Source organism: Centrocercus urophasianus, unplaced genomic scaffold (assembly GCF_019232065.1).
Source record: "Centrocercus urophasianus isolate 14NV4802_14NV808 unplaced genomic scaffold, USGS_Curo_1.0 seq_29, whole genome shotgun sequence".
Taxonomy (NCBI): Eukaryota; Metazoa; Chordata; class Aves; order Galliformes; family Phasianidae; genus Centrocercus; species Centrocercus urophasianus.
In genome coordinates, this window is record NW_024884855.1 from 13,332,179 (window position 1) to 13,352,227 (window position 20,049).

Sequence of the window (20,049 nt, forward strand, 5' to 3'; positions counted from 1 at the left end):
GGAGGGGCGTGGCCCCGCGAGCACAGGTGAGGCCGGAGGGGGCGCGGCCTCGGCTTCCCCTTCAGGTGCGAGCGGCTCGAGGCGGCGGCGCCGTCGCTCTTCCACCATGGCAGCCCCCGGAGGTCTGGGCCGCTGCGTGGCCGCCTTCTGGCTGGCGCTGGCCTTCGACGCGGTGGGTTTGGCGGTGCTGCTGGCCGGGGTGTTCGCCGACGTGTTCTTCGCCGACTTACTAATCTACGCGGGCGGTATCGGCATCTTCCTCAGCCTCATCTGGTGGGTGTTCTGGTACGCGGGCAACCTAGAGGTGTCGCCAGAGGAGCTGCGCGACGACGTGGGGCTGGCACCGCCCAAGGGCCGTGGGGATAGCGTACTGCGGGGTTTGGTGCACGGCTTCAGCCTCCGCTTTTCTTCAGTTCTCGGCACCGCGTCTCGTTCCCGCCGCGCCGCCGACCTGGAGCTGCAGCGCCCCCGCGGCCCGCCGCGCCGCGCCGCCGACGGCAACAGGTGAGTGGGGTGGGGGGGTGGTGCGGGAGGCCGGGCCGGGGCGTGTCCTGCTGGGGGCGGGCACGGCCGGAGAGAGCCGTGCAATAAAGCTGGCTTGGGTGAAAATCGGTCATTTGTGTCTGGGGACGCAGGAAATCTTCTCGCCTCATGCTAAACCTATGGAAAGTAACAATAATGAAAACTTGTTATGTCAATCTCCATTGGTCCGTTAGGAAAAAAAAAAAGGAAAAGTTGATTCTAATGATAAGGGAAATTGAAAAAGTGTCCTGAAATTGCTTACGCACAGAATCAAAGAATTGTAGGGGTTGGAAGGGATCTCTAGAGATCGTTGAGTCCAACTCCCCTGCAAAGCAGGCTCCCTACAGCAGGCTAAGATGTCTCAAAATCAAACAGACCAGCACAAAGGACATCCGTGAGTCTATAGGTCCCTCTGAGATGCATCACAGAGTCTTGAGGGAATTGGCTGATGTAGTTGCCAAGCCATTCTCAGTGATATTTGAGAAGCTGTAACAATCAGGTGAAGACCCTGATGACTGGAAAAAAGGCAGTGTCACACCTGTTTTTAAAAAGGGTAAAAAGAATCACCCTGGGAACTACCGACCTGTCAGTCTCACCTCTGTGCTAGGAAAGATCATGGAGCAGATCCTATGCTGTGGTGATAGAACAGGGGGAAATGTCTTGAAGCTTAAAGATGGTAGATTTATGTTGGCTGTAAGGAAAAAGACTTTTTTCTTACAGGAAAGTAGGATGGTGAGGCACTGGAACAGGTTGTCCAGTGTTGTGGTTGATGCCCCAGACTTTCAAGGTGACGGTGGATCAGTGGGTGGGCAACTTGATCAAACTGCGCATTGCAGCTTGAGCCTTGTTCATTGCAGGGGAGTTGGATGAGATGACCCTTAAAGGTCCCTTTCCAACTCTAAGGATTCTATGAAACAAATCTGCATTCATGCGTGAGCATGAAGAATTTGGCATGTTGACCTTGGAAGATCTGTCATATGGCAGGGTACCAAGGCTGCAGTCTTGAACTGATCCTGACTGCTGCTGAACTGCTGACAACAACTTGAAATGTGAGGTAACAAATAACCATAAAGCACTAGCACCCACTAGAACTCCTGTGAGGAAAGAAGCTCATGTTCTACCAACACAAAATACTCCTTTTGTTGCGAAGAGAAAAAAAACAGTGAAATGCCAGCTGGTATGCATCTTGGAGGCAGAGTTGCAACAGATAGTTCAAAACTCATAAAGAATTCATAGCTGAGCTACTTGTCACTGTGAACCTCAATCATCTGAAGAATATGGCTACTATTGAGTCTGCAGAAGCAATGTCAGAATCCAGCTTCAAGCATCATTTGAAGAATCACTGAAGCCTTGAAAACATTCCTGGTCTGTTTGTACGCATATCACATTTACTTAAGAATGAAAGTATGGAGGGGAAAGAAGTCAAATTGCTATACTTACTATACTGGCCATTACAAAAGCTTCCTGATTAATTAACTTGGAATTACATGTATAAAGAAGTCTGGATGTTAAGGGGGAGTGCAGTGAATTGCTGTTGCTTGAATAAGGAAGCTTGTTCTTTATAGAAACTCATTTAAGCATTTTTTGTCACTTGGTTCTTGTGATTATTAGTTTTGCTGTGTTGTTTTGTTTTTTTCTTGTTCAAGGTAAGCAAAATACCATATGCTGTTTTGATTTTGTTTCTAAAAGATATGTAGTAGAAATGGGTGAGAAATCTCAAGGTATGAAGTGAGTTATATTGAATAATGAGTAGGGTTCTTGAGTCTGAAAGGAGAAGCAGAGAATAAAATACTCGAGTCCATCTGCACAGTCATAAATGGTACCAAAATGTGCATAAGGAACAATTATTTATTACCCCTCCAATGACAAAGAATGTATCGAAGAGTTGTTGCATGTTCGACATAGTGTAAAGTAACAGATAAAAATTTACAAACTCAAAAAGCTACAAGGAAAACAGAAGTGACATGAAGATGTTATGTTCCATCTGGACAAAACCTGGGGCAGTAAGTGGAATTTGAGATAATATCTTGAGGAGATAATGTTTGCATTCTATGATCTTATGCTTTTAACATCCGTACATGGTCACTGTTGGAGATGAGCTGTTGATATTTTTTTGTTTGTTTGTTTGTTTGTTTTTATTTTGTATTTTTTCATGTGTGGGATCCAACTGGCTGTTAAACATGCAGAAAAGTACTCTTAAGACTGATTTCAAGGTATGATTTAGAGTTTTATATGGCTGTTTTAAGACTACTTTGGAGTAACCATTTCTTAATGTATTATTTTCAGGATCTGCTGAAGACAAGCCTGTTGAAGTTATTGCCTCTAAAAGAGGTGAAACTGCTACAATTCATGGAAGGAGAAATCTGTATTCCATGCAGTAAGATTCCTTCATATGGAATAATTTCTGCAATCACAGTGGACTTTATATGAAGTGGATGCATAGACCTATATCTCTGCCAAATGCACCTATTTCAGTGTTGGACTGGATCACATGTGGTTGTTATTTGTTTTTTTGTTTGTTTGTTTCATCATTTCAAAACTTAAAATTGACTTTCCAAGAAGCGAGAACTAAAAAGGAAACCAACCCAATACACAGAAAAAATAACTGCAGCATGTTATACATAATTACCTTTCATAATGACCCAGGAATGTTTGGATAAAAAGCTCTTGCACAGTGAAAAGCTTTTGCACTGTTTTTCTAAGGTCTGGAAGTTAAACTCACTGTGAATTTTATATGATGTCAGTGCAATACTTTTATTTGTAAGGGTGCTTTTAAAATACCTGTGTAAAACTACTGGTGCAGTTATGAATGCAGAAGTTGTTAATAATGTAAATACAAGATTTACAGTGACTCCTATGAAGTTTCGTCATTATTTGGGAATAGCTTGGAATTTGAGGTTTTATAAGTACACAAGAAAAATAGTGATGTTGGCATTCCAATTCTTTCTTCATAGTTACATGTAATGTAATATGATAAGAGGAGGCTTTTGAATTCAGTTATGATACAATAACTTTTTCTAACGCTGAAGCATTAAAAAAACTGTAGACTAAAAAGCACTCTGATGCTTTACAAAATTCTACCAAATTTATATGTAGATGCAATTGAAATTAGAAGCCTGTATAAAAGATTAATATTAAAGTTAATGATACCTAAAACTCATGTATGTGATAAATTTTTGTGTTCCTCTGTTTCTGCACTAACACAAAGAGTTTGAGACCACCATTGGCACTTATGGTAGGCCTTGCACTTTTAATGCATGATTGTTTTTATGCTGTACCTTATTGAATACAAGAGGTGGATTTAACAAGAGAGTTTACTCAGAATACTGTGGCTGCATTTCCTCGTGAGCCCATTAAATATCTTTAAATGCTCTCTTGAAAGTTACTGGACTAACTTCTACATGCATTCTATTTCTTTAAATATTTTCCAAATGCTCTCAGTCTTTTGTAAGACTGACACATAGACACTAGATGTGGGAATCTATAATTTCTTTACTAAATGCAGATGTTAGGAGTTAGAGCTGTATCCTCCTTTTAGAGAACTGCAGTGTGACACCACTATTTTTATTACAGTGGTCTGATTAAAAAAACAAACAAAACCCTCCTCCCTAAAACCTACATATTATGATTTCAATGTCTTTTCCAAGGCAATTTTTCATTTCTCTGTGCTGAAAAGTTATTTTTCCTGACTTACCTGTAGCTTCAATTGTTAAACTGAGTTTTGAGACGTAAAATGTCTAGTGAGTAGAGTAGCAGTTATAAATTAACCCAAAATTTGTGCAGCCTTTTGTGTACTAGCTCTGATGACAGTTTTATCTAATGTAGTGTTGCAGTTATAAATATCAAAGTAAACGGAGTAGGGCTTTAAATTTACTGCACGTTATGATTGATCTTCTATCCAGTATCAGATACTTAGTGATTGTGATGGATGGTTGTTAGAATGTCATTTGGCTGCAGAGGGTGTTGCTCTAATTATATGAGATTCAAATGTTTACAATTATTAATAGTATGTACAATTTAATTTTAAATATAGGAGCTGGCACATAAAAAAAATAAAAATTGTGTTCTTCATAGAGGAGTACCATGATGTTACTAATGATGTATATCTAAACAAAGAGGTAAAAAGTACTTGCTGTGGAGCAGTGCCATTATAAGCTATGATTTGAGTTTGTTGGGATTTTTTTTTTTTTTTTTTAATATAAAATAGTTACTCTGTCATGCAGCCTATTGTTTGCATTCTGCATAACAAAGATTGATACTAAATAGAAGCTGGCAACTTGATTGTTAGCAGTTAAACATTAACAGATGTTTAGTGTTATCTTAATTTCCTGGTGTCCTTGTCAGTTGTAGCTCAATGCAGCACAAAGTCCATGCAAGGAACATTTACACTGTTGATTGCAAAGAACTTGCACACACATAGGAGTGTGTGTAATTGCGTGCTTTACACAGCTTTATGTCTAGATTCCCTCAGACCTAAAGGCCAGTCTCCGGCTGTTCAAATACAGCCAAGGTTTCCTGTAACCAAGTTTCAGCTTCTTGTTGCTTATACACCAGCCCTTTGTAGCTGGTTAAGCCTTAATGCTAGCTTAAAAGAATACTTCCTGATGTGACTACTAAAGGATCATGTAACTCTCTAATGTATGAGCACACAGCAGGGTTAAATGCTTGCTGTTAGGCTCTTTAGATATGTGCTATATGTATGGCTTATTTTCCTTCAATAGGAACATCTTATCCATGGAGAAACTAAATGAAAGTTACTAACGAATTTTCTAACAATCTCTAATGGGACTGATGGGTTTTCTAGGGAGGAAAATTGTTGAGGATGAGCTACTTGTTACAGAGGTGGCCAACTCAGAGGATCAGCGGATGCTACAGCTAGAGAAGGGCTGAGATTAGTCATTGTGTTGCTGTAGCTGGTCTGTGTGAGCTACGGAACAGTGAAGTGTTTGGCTGAATTGATGAAGGTTGAGAGCACTCTGAACATTATGAACTATAAAGGAATATATGTGTTTTCATTTGTACTTTTCCAGGGTGTTCTGTGAAAGTTAATCAACGTTTCCATCTTTTTTAGTTCCTTTTGAATTATGGGTATATCCTTCAACTGAATATGTTTGAGGGCATTGAGGAATGGGACTCCATCTATGCATGCAGTGCTTAGTGGTGGGAGAGGAGAAGCTGTTCCTGCACTGAGACAGAAATGTCGATAGGGTGTTTTGTTGAGCGTGTTTGGAGAACGATGGCAAAGATGAAAAGTTTCTGGAAGATGCAACCATCTCTTGGTCCTATCAGGTGCCTGCTAGCTTCCCAGGATCAAATTCTGTTTTGTTCAGATGGCATTCAGCTCTTCTTCAGCGTGACTCCATTGTTAGGATCGTCAGGGTTCCACAGCATTTTGTTTGCTTGTTTCCCCCTCTCAGTAAAATGACTGCTCCAGAGTGACACTGCGCTCAAATCTGGACCTTTGCTTTCCGAGGAAGCCCTACGTTGTAGCAGCAACCGCGCCTCTGTACGCAGCGCCGCGCCTCCCTCGGTCCTCCCGCGCTACCTCCGCCGGAGTCGTTCCCGCCCTTCCAGCCTCGCCTCTCTATGGCGCGAGGGGAGGAGCGGTCCCCGCTTCCGGTGGGGCGCGGGCGCCCTTCTGCCGGTTGCGCCGTGTGGTAGCGTGGCGCGGAGGGCCGCCTGGGCCGCTAGCGGAGCACGTCGCCGTCCGCGAGACGAGGTGAAGTGCAGTGCGAGGGCTGGAGGGGCTGAGCCGGTTTCGCTTTTCTTCACGCGTGGAGCCGTGACCATGCTGGCGGGGGACGAGTTCATCAGTTCCCCGCCCAAGAAGACAGTGCGGTTCGGGGGTACGCTGACGGACATCCTGCTGAAGTACGAACGGGTGAGTGCGCGGCACGGGGCTAGGGCCCTCCGCGCGGCGGCGTGTCCCGGTGAAAGCTCGTGCTGACCTGGCTCTGCCGCCTCGGAGGCTCCGGGCTGGTGCCGGGTGGTTTTGCTGTGCCAGTGGAAAATCTTCGCGAGCTCGGGCTTGTGTGGAGCGGCTGGGACGCAAAGATCTGCGGGGGGGCAGTTCCGCCTCTCGGGGGCGCGTTCTGCTGCCGCTGCCTCTCGTGCTTTGCCACTCGCTTTCTTTGCGTTGTGATTAAATGCTCTTAGGTTGTTGAGATATGTTAATGAAGCATGGTGTTTTTTTTGTTTTTTATTTATTTATGTATGTTTTTTGTATGTTTTTTTTTCTAGAAGAATAATGAGCATAATTTATTTTTCTTTCCCGTGCCAGGGTGAAACCACTGACTTCGAGCTGTTAAAGCATCAGCTGTCAGATCCTGACATAAAGGTAAGTTGCCGGCATGGGGCCGATGGTTTAACACTCAGCTGTCTGAGTGTCACCACACAAGCCGTTCTGGTGCTTAAAAGCAAATCCTTTGTTTTAAGCATTGGTTAACATATAACTGCTTTTTGCTTCATAGAAACTGTCAGAAGTAATGAAAAGCAGCTATTGTGTGTTTATGAGCAGACACATATCTCGTATGCAGAAACCTAATAAATGCTGTCTTATGCTTACTGACTTTGCTTTAGAGTGAGAAACTGTGCTTTTTGGTGAGATTTTTCTTCCAGATGCCACCTTTCTAGGTCTGTATCTACGGATTCCGTAACGTAGATAAAACCATAACTGCTGACTGTCAATGCCTTTATGTTGTGAGTTACTGCCTCCCTCAGCTCTCACTAAGAACTTAGTTAATTAAGCATTAAGATTCATATGTATCTAGCAGTTAGAGGAGTAGTTTCAGGGCTGTTTCTTACAGCTGTGGGTATCGATGGTGTTTTTGTATTTTTTTTTTCCTTTTTTTATCTTTTAATTAAGTCACACAGTTGTCAGAAGAATGCTGCAGGAAGGATAACGTTATATGGATTTCCTTTTCTTTCTAAATAGAATGTTCTGTAAAATACATCTTTTTTAGCAGAACTTCTGGGGAGTATGACCAAAATCAGTATAAAAATTTCTCTGTGGAATTGGTTCTTACTTCAATACTTGACTATTCCTCTGCTTAAACTAAGAGAAAATACAGAAGGAAAGTAGGGTTCTAGGTGCCACAGATACGTTCTTTGTTATTGAGGTTTGCATACCTTACTCAGTTTGTCACTTAAACTTCCCTGCTGGTTGGCGAGTGTGTATTGTTGTGTTAAAGAATTTTCATTGGTGAGGGTGCGAGTTCAAGGAATTCCTTCTATGATTGTGTGAAAATAATTTCAATTTAGTGTCTTAATCTTTGACTTGTGATTCTATGGGCTTTGGTATTCAAAAAAATCTTATCGTTTTTGGTCCTGTTGTTTACTAAAATAGGCTTGTTATTTTTTTCCCTACTTATATTAAGGATGCACAGATCATTAACTGGCTGCATGAATTTCGATCTTCTGTCACATATCTGACCAAGGACTTTGAGCAACTGGTCAGCATTTTGCTGGTAAATACTCATTTATTATATAGGCAGGTTAAGAGTGTAGTACTCAAAACATCTGTTTGACACCTTGGTCTTTATTTACTTTCAGAAACTACCATGGTTGAGAAGAAGCCGAGAGGTAGTGGAAGAATATCTGGGTTTTCTTGGCAATCTGGTGTCAGCACAAACTGTCCATCTTAGGCCATGCCTGAGCATGATTGTATCCCAGTTCGTTCCTCGTAAGTTTCTTTCCTCTTAATATTCTTACTTGTTTATCAAAATAATTATTTTGCATATAAATTCTGTATAATACATCACAATCTAATTGTTTTCTGTTGATTAATTTAACTTGAATGACTGAATTGCAATACAGACCATTTTATGTACCTAGACTTCAGAAGATCTAGTCTAAAGGGTTATTAAAACTCTTAACGGAGCCTGTTTATTGAAGAAGTTTAGGAAGGGAAAGAACTGTGTAATGTTACTACTGAAAAACAGAAGCTCTAATGATGATCATATGAGATGATCAAGAACCACCTGGTTCTCTGATTAAAGCAATGTTTTTGACTGTTCTTAGAGAAACTCTTGTGGATAATTTTGATGTTTTAGTCACACTGAAGACTGTTGTCCAGTGCACTTTGATTTAGTATTGGAGTTGTTACCTCATAAATTCCTCATGAGTATTCCAGTAATGATCTCATTTTTGGTAGCTCGAATAACCATCAGAGAAGATGATGTGGACATTTCAGATTCTGATGATGATGAAGAAAGTGAGTATAAAAGAAAATATGGCTTATGTATGCTTTTGTAATACTTCTACTAAAGAAATATATAATGCATGTTTCTTTATTTTTGCAAAATTACTTTACAGGAGTCAATACAAAACTTTAGGAAGCAGTACATCCTTAAATTACCTAGTAAGGAATTTTGTTTATATTTGAATCAGTGGTGTTGTGACTCAATCCTTGTTACTTGCAAAATACTGGTATTTGCTGCTGCAGTATTTTTAAGATTCAGGCTGAGCATTTGGGAGTACATCCTTAGTCCTTGAAACAATCCTTTGATTGTTTCAAAGCCAAAGGATAGTGAGGAGTGGTCTGCTTTCATTTTATTTACACAATGAAACTGGCTTGTTTAGGAAATTCTTAAGGCCTTTTGTTGTTGTCTGCTTGTAGTAAACTCAAATACAATTGATATAAATAATGAAAATGATTTGTGTATGGATTAGACAAATTGAATTCTTATAAGATATTTAGCTATCTGTATCTTTGTATCTTGAATGCTGTAATAAATTTCTCTTCAGCTTGGGTTGACACAACTACTCTTCTGGTGTTCACTTGTGACACTGTTAGGATTTAAAGGAAAAAAAAAATCATAGAATCATAGAACAGTTTGGGTTGGAAGGGACCTTTAAGATCATCTAGTTCCAAACCCTCTGCTGTAGGAAGGGGCCCCTCCCTCTAGACCAGCTTGCTCAAAGCCTGTCCAGCCTGGCCTTGAATGCTTCCAGGAAGAGGGCATTCACAACCTCACTGGGCAACCTATTCCAGTGTCACACCACCCTCACAGTCAAGAATTTCTTCCTAATAGCTAGTCTAAATCTGCTCTCTTCCAGTTTAAAACCATCTCCCAAAATAAAGGCAGCTCACCACATTATTGCTAGAAAAGCCTAATTATTTGTGTTTTTGTTTTAACTCTTGCAAATAAGGCATAATTTTTTATTTTATCTAGTTTTCCACACGTTTTCTAATTTTTTTTGGGGGGGGGGGGTGGGGGGAGGGGTATAAATTTGGGTTTCCAAGTTAGGCATTCGGTGTAAGTAGTATGGCAACAATACCTGGCTTTGGTGATGGTGGCAAATTAAGACTTTGTTGGGATAACTTGAATTGTATTTGGAGTGAATTTTCATGGTAACTTTAGTAGTTGGGCAGTTCAACTTAAAATCAAAAACAATGCCAAAAAAAAAAAAAAAAAAGGAAAAAAAAGCCAACAACAAAATCTCAGTGAATGCAGTCTCCTTGGGGATCTTTAAAATGTTTTATTGACATGAACTGTTTTAATTGATTCCTGAGTTAGCTTTCTGCAACCAAATGGATAATAGCACCTTCTCCTTTCTCTAGACCTTTCTGAAAATTTTGATACATGTCACAGAGCATTGCAGACTGTTGCAAAATATGTTCCTTCGTGAGTATTTAATTCTTTGGTTTCATCTGCTTTTTTTTTTTTTCTTACACAGATATTAAGCTTGGTTATAAAGATAGTAAACAGGTCTTTTTTTTTCCCCTCCATATTGGAAATACAGTGCTTAATTTAATTGTGTGACATTTCGTAACATTCTGTAACTGATATAATGTTATATCCAATCGTGAAATGTTAATAGACATCAGCAGCTGAGAGTCCTGTTAATAATAATAGCAAACACAAGGAAAGTCCTGCTTATAGCAGCACGCTTGAAGTAGCTTTTAACAAAGCCACAGTAAAAGTTTATTATCTGTGCAATAATAGAAAATATTATATATAATTATTTATCTTAAAATAAGATTACTGTGAAATAATAAACTGATTCCAGTTTGTTTTTATAGTGCTGGAGCTTGCTCTCATGGTAACAACCTATATATATATTTTTTTTCTCCCCCCCACGCAGAACACTGCAGTTTCTTATGCCAATACTTGTGGAAAAATTTCCTTTCATTAATAAATCAGAAAGAACTCTGGTAAGAACTGTGAATGTTACATTTATTTGTTCACTCACTTTTTAATATAGGAAAACATTCTACAGTGTAACAATCAATTTGGTGGTATTTTATGCAGATTTTTGAATGTGGTGTTTAAAAATCTTGGGTTTTTACAAGAATTTTTTGCCTATAGAAACATACATGTCCATGTGTGCCTGTTTGTTGAAAGGTTGTCCAAACATGCCTAAGTTCCCTGTGCATAAGCATTATGCAGCTCTTTAATGAGATAATTGCATATCTTTTTCCACGATTGTTTCCTTAATCAGTGCACAAGATGAACTTCTTTGACGATAAGTCTCCGAGTTGTATAGTAAGGAGAATGTAGGATACCTGTCTCAGTGTAAAAATTGGAAAGTATTCTTTGGAGGAACAAGGAATTTGATAAGCAGACAGAAAGATGGATGATATAGATGAAATCCAATAGGGGTAGGGTACTACATTGTTGTATTACATCTCTGTTATGATGCTCCTGTGTGGTGGAAAGCAAGCTGGAAATTGTCATTCTGTTGGAGATACTTGGGAAAAAATTAGTTTTGACCTGTGTCTGTCTCTTTAAATGACAAGTTAGGAAATGTATTTTGTAAAAATCCTTGAGAGAATGAAACTTTCACTTAACATTCTTATAGATATCTCTTAATTTTGTGTTACAGGAATGTTATGTTCATAACCTACTACGAGTTACAGTGTACCTTCCAACATTAAGGCTTCAGATTCTGGAACTCATTGTTGAAAAGCTATTAAAGTTGGATGTAAGTTTGTTCTGTATCATCTTTCAAGGAGGAATGGTGTTAAAATAGTCTTCAGCATTAAGCTTAACGAAAATACGTTCCAGTAGTACTCACAAACTCAGGATCATCAGTATAGGGCTATTGTGGTTTAACATGGCAGACAACTAAGCAGCACACAGCAGTTTGCTCACAGCCCTTGACTTTCTTATGGAATAGAGGAGAGAATCGTGGGCTGGGAGGGGTTGGGGAGTAAAAATCTCAGGGACTTTGAGTAATCTGGTCTAGAGGAAGGTGTCCCTGCCTATAGTAGGGGGCTTGGAACTAGTTGATCTTAAAGAACCATTCCAATCCAGACCATTGTATGATTCTAAACAGGAATGTTTCATATTGCTGTCATGGTTTTATAAAAATTAATTTCTTGTTTGTAGGTTAGTACACCCCAGCAAGATATTGAAGATGCTGAAGAAGCTGCTAATAACTCTGATAGTGAGGAAAAATCTACAGAGAAGGGGCTTTTTGACATGGTTGGTTATTTTTTTTTTAGTAGAATTTTCACCTTTGAGGCAAAATTTTTCTTAGTTACACCTTATGCTTCTGAAACTGAAGCGTAATAATACAATGCTGCTTTGTTGATGCTGCTCTGTAAACAGGAAAAATTAAACAGTTTCAAGCCTAAGTAGCTGACAAATGATTAATGTCTTTTCCATGTGCTGAATTTAATGATATAAATATCCAGAATATGTACAGTACATCAGTTTCCCTACAAAAAAAAATACAAGCAGTTGTATGTAAAGCTTATTAATTGTAATTGACTTAGTTTACAAAAATTTGCTTAGACTGAACTGTATAGATACTGTTTTTAAGAACAACAACAAAAACTTCACCGTGAACGTACAGATTTAGTTTCATTTTTCTCTATATAATTGTAATTAAGTTATCATTTATGACATCTTCCAGGAGGAAGATGAGGAAAGAAAAGAAAACAAAGTTGTCTCTCCCAGTAGTGAGAGAATGGCCCATCCACTTGCAGAGCGACTGGATATTTTGATGACCATTCTGTTTGCCTATATTAAAGACATTTGCCATGTGGATGGTAAGAGTACAGGAACAATAAATTTGTTTTGCTAGCAAATAAGAAAAACATAAGAGGAATTCTCTTGAATTGCAGCAGGAGAAAGCAAGCCTTTATCCTTTAGTGGTAGAGTTCTGCTATTAGCACATTCCTGGCTTTGGCCAGTGTTTATTGGCTGAAGGTGCACAGGTTCATTTATGACATTAACAGCCTGATCTTCAGTTGGAGACATTTTGAATGTATAAATATGGCACTGTACCCAAAACGTAATGTGTCAGGGTATAAGAGTAAATAGTTTTCTTTTCTCATCGTGGTACTAAACTTCTCTGTGGGTCAGAAATACTTTCTAATTAACAAAAGTATTTTATCATTTTTTCTGCTGTACTGTTTTGAGAATTACTACTGTGGATTCTTTGAACAGCATAAACACAAGGAGTAGGTTAGAAGAACCAGTTGAAATTGGTAAAGGACTTGTACTAAAGGAAAAACCTGATTTATTTATTTATTTATTTATTTATTTATTAGAAACACAAATCTTACACTGGCACTTACTAAGGGGGGCTGAATGTTAGACTTATTTAGAATAGAATATTTAGAAAATTGCTTTATCATATTAGCGAGGCAGTTTTGTTTCTTAGTGTTTTCTTTTGCCTGTTCTGAAGTAGCACATTATTTCAAATTTTGCAGTCTATCAGTATTGCACATGCTTGCATTCATGGATTTACTTCTTTTTACATTAGTTTATATGAAGAATAACTGAAGTTCTGGAAAGTCTTAATACAAACATTTATTTTAGTTGCCAGGTAAACTTACAAGTTAGCTTGTCAGTGGCTTTTTTGGTTTTTGTTGTTTTTTTTTTTTTTAAAACATATTTCTTCCTGATTCAGAAAGATAGAAATACCATTTTCACAACATGAGGGCAGGAAAAAACCTGATATGACTCATTTTTGTTTTCTTTTTGTTGCTGTGTAGGCAAGCTTGATATCAACAAGACAAAGGATTTGTATCGGGATCTCGTTTCTGTTTTTGATAAGCTCATTTTACCAACCCATGCTTCTTGTCATGTACAGTATTTCATATTTCACATCTGTAGCTTAAAATTGGTGAGTAGAAACTGTTCTTAGAATGATGTGTCTTTATGCTTTGGCTTTTCTACAAAAGTTAGTTGCTTTTTTCCCTATAGTTCTACTATTACTGTACGTTTCTCTGAAGATTATACATCAGGATTTATTAGTATCCTTTTTCTCCTCCCCTTCTGTTATTCCTTTATTCAAATCCTGCTATATTTTCAGCCTTCCCCATGCTGTTCATAAATGTCAAGCAGCTCAAAACCAGCCCATTGTGAAGGAATGCAATAATAGAGGTCTTTTGCAGAAGTCAGTTGGAGTTTTAAACCTAAGGCATAGTGCTTTTGCAAATTTGGTTGGCATCCAAAAACTGAGTGCATTGTTAGCTCTTCAATTTGGAATTTGTATTTACTGTTCAGCACCCTCCATTTTCCCATCTCTTAGGCAAAATGCTGTTCTTTCAGTAACATTCTAAAACAAAAGCATCCGTACTTTTGGCATAAGATTAGCTGGAGATCCATTTAGCATTTTGATTGTCCTTGAACTCTGACAGTGAATAGCAGATGCATTGCAAAGAATACTTGAGTATAGCGAGCATTGTCAGAATAGCATCTCAGCCTCTAACAATAGTTCAGTAACTTCCTGAACAGAAGTGACATTCCATCGCAAAGCATTGTGTGATGGGCAAGTTCAAGGGGAAGATATCATATTGCTTTTTAAATTTTTTTAGTGATACAGATTTTGATATTGTGATCTTCCTGTGCCAACAAGTCCCAGAATGTAACTGTTTACAATGAAGAACCACTTTCTGTATTTCTCAAAGTTCAACTTCCTGCTGTTTTCATTGGATAACCCCTATCCCTTCTGTTACAAAGGCAGTTAACAGTTGCTTCCTGTTACCCTTGTTAATGTTTTTAAAGACTTCTGTGGTTTGACTGTGGAAATTGATGGAACTGAATATTAGAAATATATTATTGTCATTGCTATAACAACTCATGTTTTCTGTATATCTTCATTTCAGGGATTGGCTGAGGCATTTTTAGACCATCTCTGGAAAAAACTGCAAGATCCAAATAATCCTTCGGTGATCAGGCAAACTGCTGGGAGTTACATTGGCAGCTTCTTAGCAAGAGCTAAATTTATTCCAGTTGTGTATGTTGTTTTGATATAAGAGCATGGATAGGTTATGTTGACTTCGGGCTGAGTTACAGATACTCAGTATATTTGATATTCAGAAATATATTTTTAATGATCTGTGTTAAGTATTTTATACGGATTCTGAGACAGGAAACTCAAGTGTTCAGCTGTTTTTGTGCATGTTGAAAATATTTCAGCAAAAGGATGAAAATCTTTGTATTTATGTATTCTGTATTTTTATGCTGTTAAAGGTGTGGGCTCAGTGACTTTAATGGTAAATTTAATTTGATATTGGAATTACTTGTTGGACATTGCTTATAGCTCAGCATTTATATTGTTTGTTGCACATGTCCGTGCAGTGTGCATTCTTGGATTCATCTCCTGGCATCTTGTGCTTTCACTGGGCTTTTCAGTACTGATATGTTGATTTGTTTCTTGCTGATATAAAGAAGAAAGCTCATAACAGAATCTATTTTTTCTAGTGATAATTTTCTTAATTACAGTTTTGTGACTGAGATCTTTGAATACTTGTTCAACATCTTTTCTATGCCATTTTAGAATCTATTTTTACACATTATTTTTCTTCATTATAGCACAGTAAAAGCATGCCTGGATCTGCTGGTTAATTGGATGCATAAATACATTGATAATCAGGATACAGGGGCTAATGCTTACTGTGATGTAGCTCTCCATGGGCCATTTTATTCCGCATGTCAGGCAGCATTCTATACGCTTATTTTCCGTCATAAGCAACTTTTGGATGGAAACTTAAGGAAAGGTGAGTATAACAGGTTTGAAAGGTGTTGGGATTCATTTGCAAGATTTACTGTGGATTTGTTTTTGATGGTTAATTCAGTCAAGTATTTGACAGATTTACATTGTACTCTAAATGGAGTAAGATAGCTTACACACCTGGGCTATCAACCTAAATAATCTTTTTTTTCTTCAGCATTGAAAGCAGTGCAGATAACTCTTTAACTTAGATTTCTGGCCCCAGTTGCTTGCTGAGCATGTTTGAATTCCAGCTGTGTTGAACTAGTGTGGTCTTCAGTTGGTAACAGTCCATGAAGTCTCTGTCCTTCTCAATTCCCATGTAAATGTATTGTCTTTGGAAGGGTCTCTCAGCTGTGGCAATCTGCCGTAAATTGGAATAGCTTTTCTATTCAACGAGCTGTAGGCTAGATCAGTACTCTAATAGAGAGATGTAGAATTTGCTTATCTGATCTTGTGCATGGTGATAAGACTGGAAATTCTTAAAAATTCAGCTAAGCTTATATGATGTATAACCTCTATATAATAGGTTTATTTGATAATTGTTCTTATTTTGAAGGTCTGTCGTATCTGCAGAGTTTAAATTTTGAGCGCATTGTCATGTGTCAGCTAAACCCTCTGAAGATATGTATACCTTCTGTTGTAAACTTGTTTGCTGCCATTACAAGGTACCTTTTTTGTTTACTTTGTTTTCATCTAAGATACCAGTTTATGGATGTGTGTGTATAATAACAGCAGCTATTTAGAACTTAAGATATATAACACAAAGTATTCATTGTTATCCAAGAGAACACAGAATTTTGCCCAGGTTCGTTTCTGGTTCAGTTTCAATTGAATCCTACAATACTGTAAAACTGTTTCACTGTTCAAGTATTGGTGCCAGTATGGTTCTAATTGGAGTAAAACTTGCAGGAGTGCAGAGAAAGAGAATAGATTCTAACGTACATCCCCTGTGGCTGTCTTGGAAACACCTAATACCAGTTCCAAAATGAAAGGTAGAAATGATGTTATTTAAAAATGACTTTTGTATGTGAATGTCTTCTGAAACATTTGCCATCTCTGTGCTAGAAATGCTTATCTTTCCCTTATTATCTTTTAAAGGAAGTACCAGCTGGTGTTCTGCTACACAATTATTGAGAGAAACAATCGGCAGTTTATACCAGTTGTTCGGAGTGGCACTGGGGGTGACTTTGTGCAGATGTGCACTAACCCACTTGACAGTTTCTTCCCCTTTGATCCCTATATGCTCAAAAGGTATAGTTGATAAATGGACAGTTCATATTTGTCTTGTAGCAAATAATAAGCTAAAATCTGGAAGAAACAAAACTGATTTTCTTACCTGAGCTTTAGTACTTCTTATGTTGTGTATCTTAATCTGTGATTATCTTTTAAAAATTTGGAAAGGAATTTGAGACAAGTGTAGTTGTTGAAAATGTCTAACTAGGGATTAGAAGACCTAATTGTATCAGAACTCCTTAAGCAAACAATTTTAATTTATGTTTATCAGCAAAGCTGATAAAGAGTAATCTTTCATGGAATTAATTGGAGATTATATAGGGACAGAGTTGTTTGTGAAATCCTGAAGATGGCTATCAGAATTCCAACCATTTATATTGGATTGTTAAAATCAAATCCGTTTTACTGAATAAAATAACTCGCACTGTCTTTTAATTCCACTTTCAGATCAAAGAAGACCATTGATCCATTTTATCAGTTTTGGGAAGAACTGAGTGCTGAAGATTTAGAGAATCTGAAGAAGCCAATTAAAAGGGTAATCTGTTACAAAATGCAATTCAGTAGCCACTCTGTCAGCTGCTTTCATTTGCTTAATTGGTTAGCTAGTGACTATAAGCATAGAAAACGTGATAGACAGTGACTGGAATCAGATAGAAAACTTAAAAAATTGATCCAACCTTACTTTTCCTCTCTATGGAAGAGTGTGTATGGACACAACTGTTAGGAGCATCCACGTGGTGTATGTGCAGTCTTGTTACAGGGATCAATCTGCTTTGTAGGTAGTTGCTTCACAATGAGTGTACATATAATTCTCTTGTCGTCCTAACTAATCATGACAGTTGTAGTACATCCCACGTTCTTCCACTGCTTCTACAAAGTCTGTTTACCTTCTTGCAGAATGTCTATCCTTTTTCAACCTTCTGTCAACTGTGTATTTCACAGAAGTGTAGAATGGCTTGAGTTGAAAGGGACCTCAAGGATCATGAAGCTCTAACCACCTGCTGTATGCGAGGCCATCAACCTCCATATCTAATACTAGACCAGGCTGCCTAGGGCCCCATCCAATCTGGCCTTGAACACTTCCAGGGACAGGGCATTCACAACCTCTCTGGACAGTCTGTTCCTGCACCTCACCACTCTCTTGGTAAAGAACTTGGCCCTGATAACCAACCTCAGTCTTCCCTCCTTCAACTTAAAGCCATTTCCCCTTTTCCTGCCTTATCGACCCTTTCAAAGAGTGGACTCCCCTCCTGTTAGTAGGCTCCCTTTAGGTACTGAAAGGCTGCAATGAGGTCACCCTGCAGCCTTCTCTTCTCCAGGTTGAACAAGCCCAGCTTCCTCAGCCTGTCTTCATAGGGTAGGTGCTCCAACCCTCTGATGATCTTCGTGGCCCTCCTCTAGTACCCTGTCTTTCTTGTAGTGGGGGCCCCAGACCTGGATGCAGAACTCCAGCTGGGGCCTCATGAGGGCAGAGTAGAGAGGGACAGTCACCTCCCTGTCCCTGCAGGCCACTCCTGAGAGCCCAGGATACCATTTGCTTTCCAAGCTGCAAGAGCACACAACTGGCTCACGTTAAGTTTTTCATTTCTTCCCTTTCTATGATAACATGGAAAAATATGGTGTTGTAGATTTGTAGGTGCCTTTAGTTAACTGGTAAGTTTATTGATTTTACTCCAGTGTTTTGATAGGAGATTTGATGAATTTCGGAATTTGTTTTGGAAATACCCTTTTTGGTTTTAGCAGTTTTTACTTCTGTCAAATAGAGACCTGGAATGTATTTTTGCTCTCACTGATCCTTTTCAATTCATGCAGGGTACTCCTGAAGATGAAGATGATGACTTTTTGAAAGGAGAAACCCCTCAAAATGAGGGTGTGGTTGAAATTGCTCCAAATTCTTATGAGTCAAATACCCGGAGCCCAGTGAGCAGCACTGGCTCTCCTTCAGACTGTCATGCGCAATATCCACACTGACCTGGAGAACTAGAAGTGGAAGAGAAAATTGCGTGCTATTTTTTGCTCGCAGAGACTTTAGCTCGACTTTCTGAAATGGCAAATGCTTCATCATCAGTTTTCTATGGATATATTAAGATAAATTCAAATGCTGCTAGAAAAGTCTAGAGAATAAATAGGGTAATATTTTACAAATTTTATATTGAAATGTTTTTATGACTTCTGGGTTGTTTTTTTTTAAATAGTTTTTCTTGACCTTTAAAGACTTTTGTTTATTAACATTTCTCTATGAAGTTTTACATATTGGGTGAAATTCTGATCTTCCTAATTTTTGATTTGTGTGACCAGAAATCCATTATCAGTATTTATAGATTCACAGGGTTGGAAGGGACCTCAAGGATCATGAATCTCCAACCCCCCTGCCACATGCAGGGCCACCAACCTCCACATTCAATACAAGACCAGGCTGCCCAGGGCCCCATCTAATCTGGCCTTGAACACTTCCAGGGACAGGGCATCCACGACCTCTCTGGGCAGCTGTTCCAGTACCTCTCTACTCTCTCTGAAAAGAATTTCCCTCTGACATCCAACCTAAATCTTCCCTTCCTCAAAACCATTTCCCCTTGTCCTGCAGTTATCGATGCTTTCAAAGAGTTGATTCCCCTCCTTTTTGTAGGCTCCCTTTAGGTATTGAAAGGCTGCAATGAGGTCACCCTGCAGCCTTCTCTTCTCCAGGTTGAACAAGCCCAGCTTCCTCAGCCTGTCTTCATAGGTAGATGCTCCAATCCCCTGATTGTCTTTGTGGCCCTCCTCTGGACCCTCTACAAGAGTTCCCTGTCTTTTTTGTACTGGGGGCTCCACACTTGGATGCAGTATTCCAGATGGGGCCTCAAAAGAGCAGAGTAGACAGGCACAATCACCTCTCTATCCCTGCTGGCTACCCCTCTTTTGATGGAGCCCAGGATACCATTTGCTTTCTGAGCTGCAAAGGCACACTGCTGGTTCATGTTAAGTTTTTCATCTATCAAGATCCCCAGGTCCCTCTCCACAGGGCTGCTCTCAAGGACCGCTCCTTCCAGTCTGTATGGATGCCTGGGATTCCTCCGGCCCAAGTGCAAAACTCTGCACTTTGCTGTGTTGAACCTCGTCATGTTTACCCGGGCCCACCTTTCCAGCCTCTTGAGGTCCCTCTGAATGGCATCCCTTCCTTCTGCAGTGTCAACCGCATCACTCAGCTTGGTGTTGTCAGCAGATTTGCTGAGGGTGCACTCGATTCTGTCATCGATGTCATTGATAAAGATGTTGAAGAACACTGGTCCCAAGACAGACCCCTGGGGGATGCCGCTCGTTACCAGCCTCCACCTGGACTTAGAGCCATTGATTACCACC

The 20,049-nt window shown here is 39.3% G+C and overlaps 2 protein-coding genes across 2 annotated transcripts; both read left to right on the forward strand.

Moving 5' to 3' along the window:
- Positions 1-97: 97 nt before the first annotated feature.
- LOC122165186 (transmembrane protein 238-like) lies at positions 98-4,595 on the forward strand. The gene is made up of 2 exons (XM_042827943.1): positions 98-504; positions 2,809-4,595. Exons 1-2 carry the CDS (start codon positions 107-109, stop codon positions 2,816-2,818), a joined length of 408 nt encoding a protein of 135 aa, XP_042683877.1. The 5' UTR covers positions 98-106; the 3' UTR covers positions 2,819-4,595.
- A 1,578-nt stretch (positions 4,596-6,173) lies between these two features.
- RRN3 (RRN3 homolog, RNA polymerase I transcription factor) lies at positions 6,174-18,860 on the forward strand. Its single transcript, XM_042828017.1, has 17 exons — positions 6,174-6,403; positions 6,803-6,859; positions 7,899-7,988; positions 8,074-8,203; positions 8,675-8,734; positions 10,085-10,148; positions 10,609-10,678; positions 11,350-11,448; positions 11,856-11,951; positions 12,385-12,520; positions 13,472-13,602; positions 14,588-14,718; positions 15,297-15,481; positions 16,034-16,142; positions 16,576-16,728; positions 17,158-17,245; positions 18,523-18,860. The coding sequence occupies exons 1-17, from the start codon at positions 6,311-6,313 to the stop codon at positions 18,679-18,681; spliced, it is 1,851 nt and encodes a 616-aa protein (XP_042683951.1). The 5' UTR covers positions 6,174-6,310; the 3' UTR covers positions 18,682-18,860.
- Positions 18,861-20,049: the final 1,189 nt, after the last annotated feature.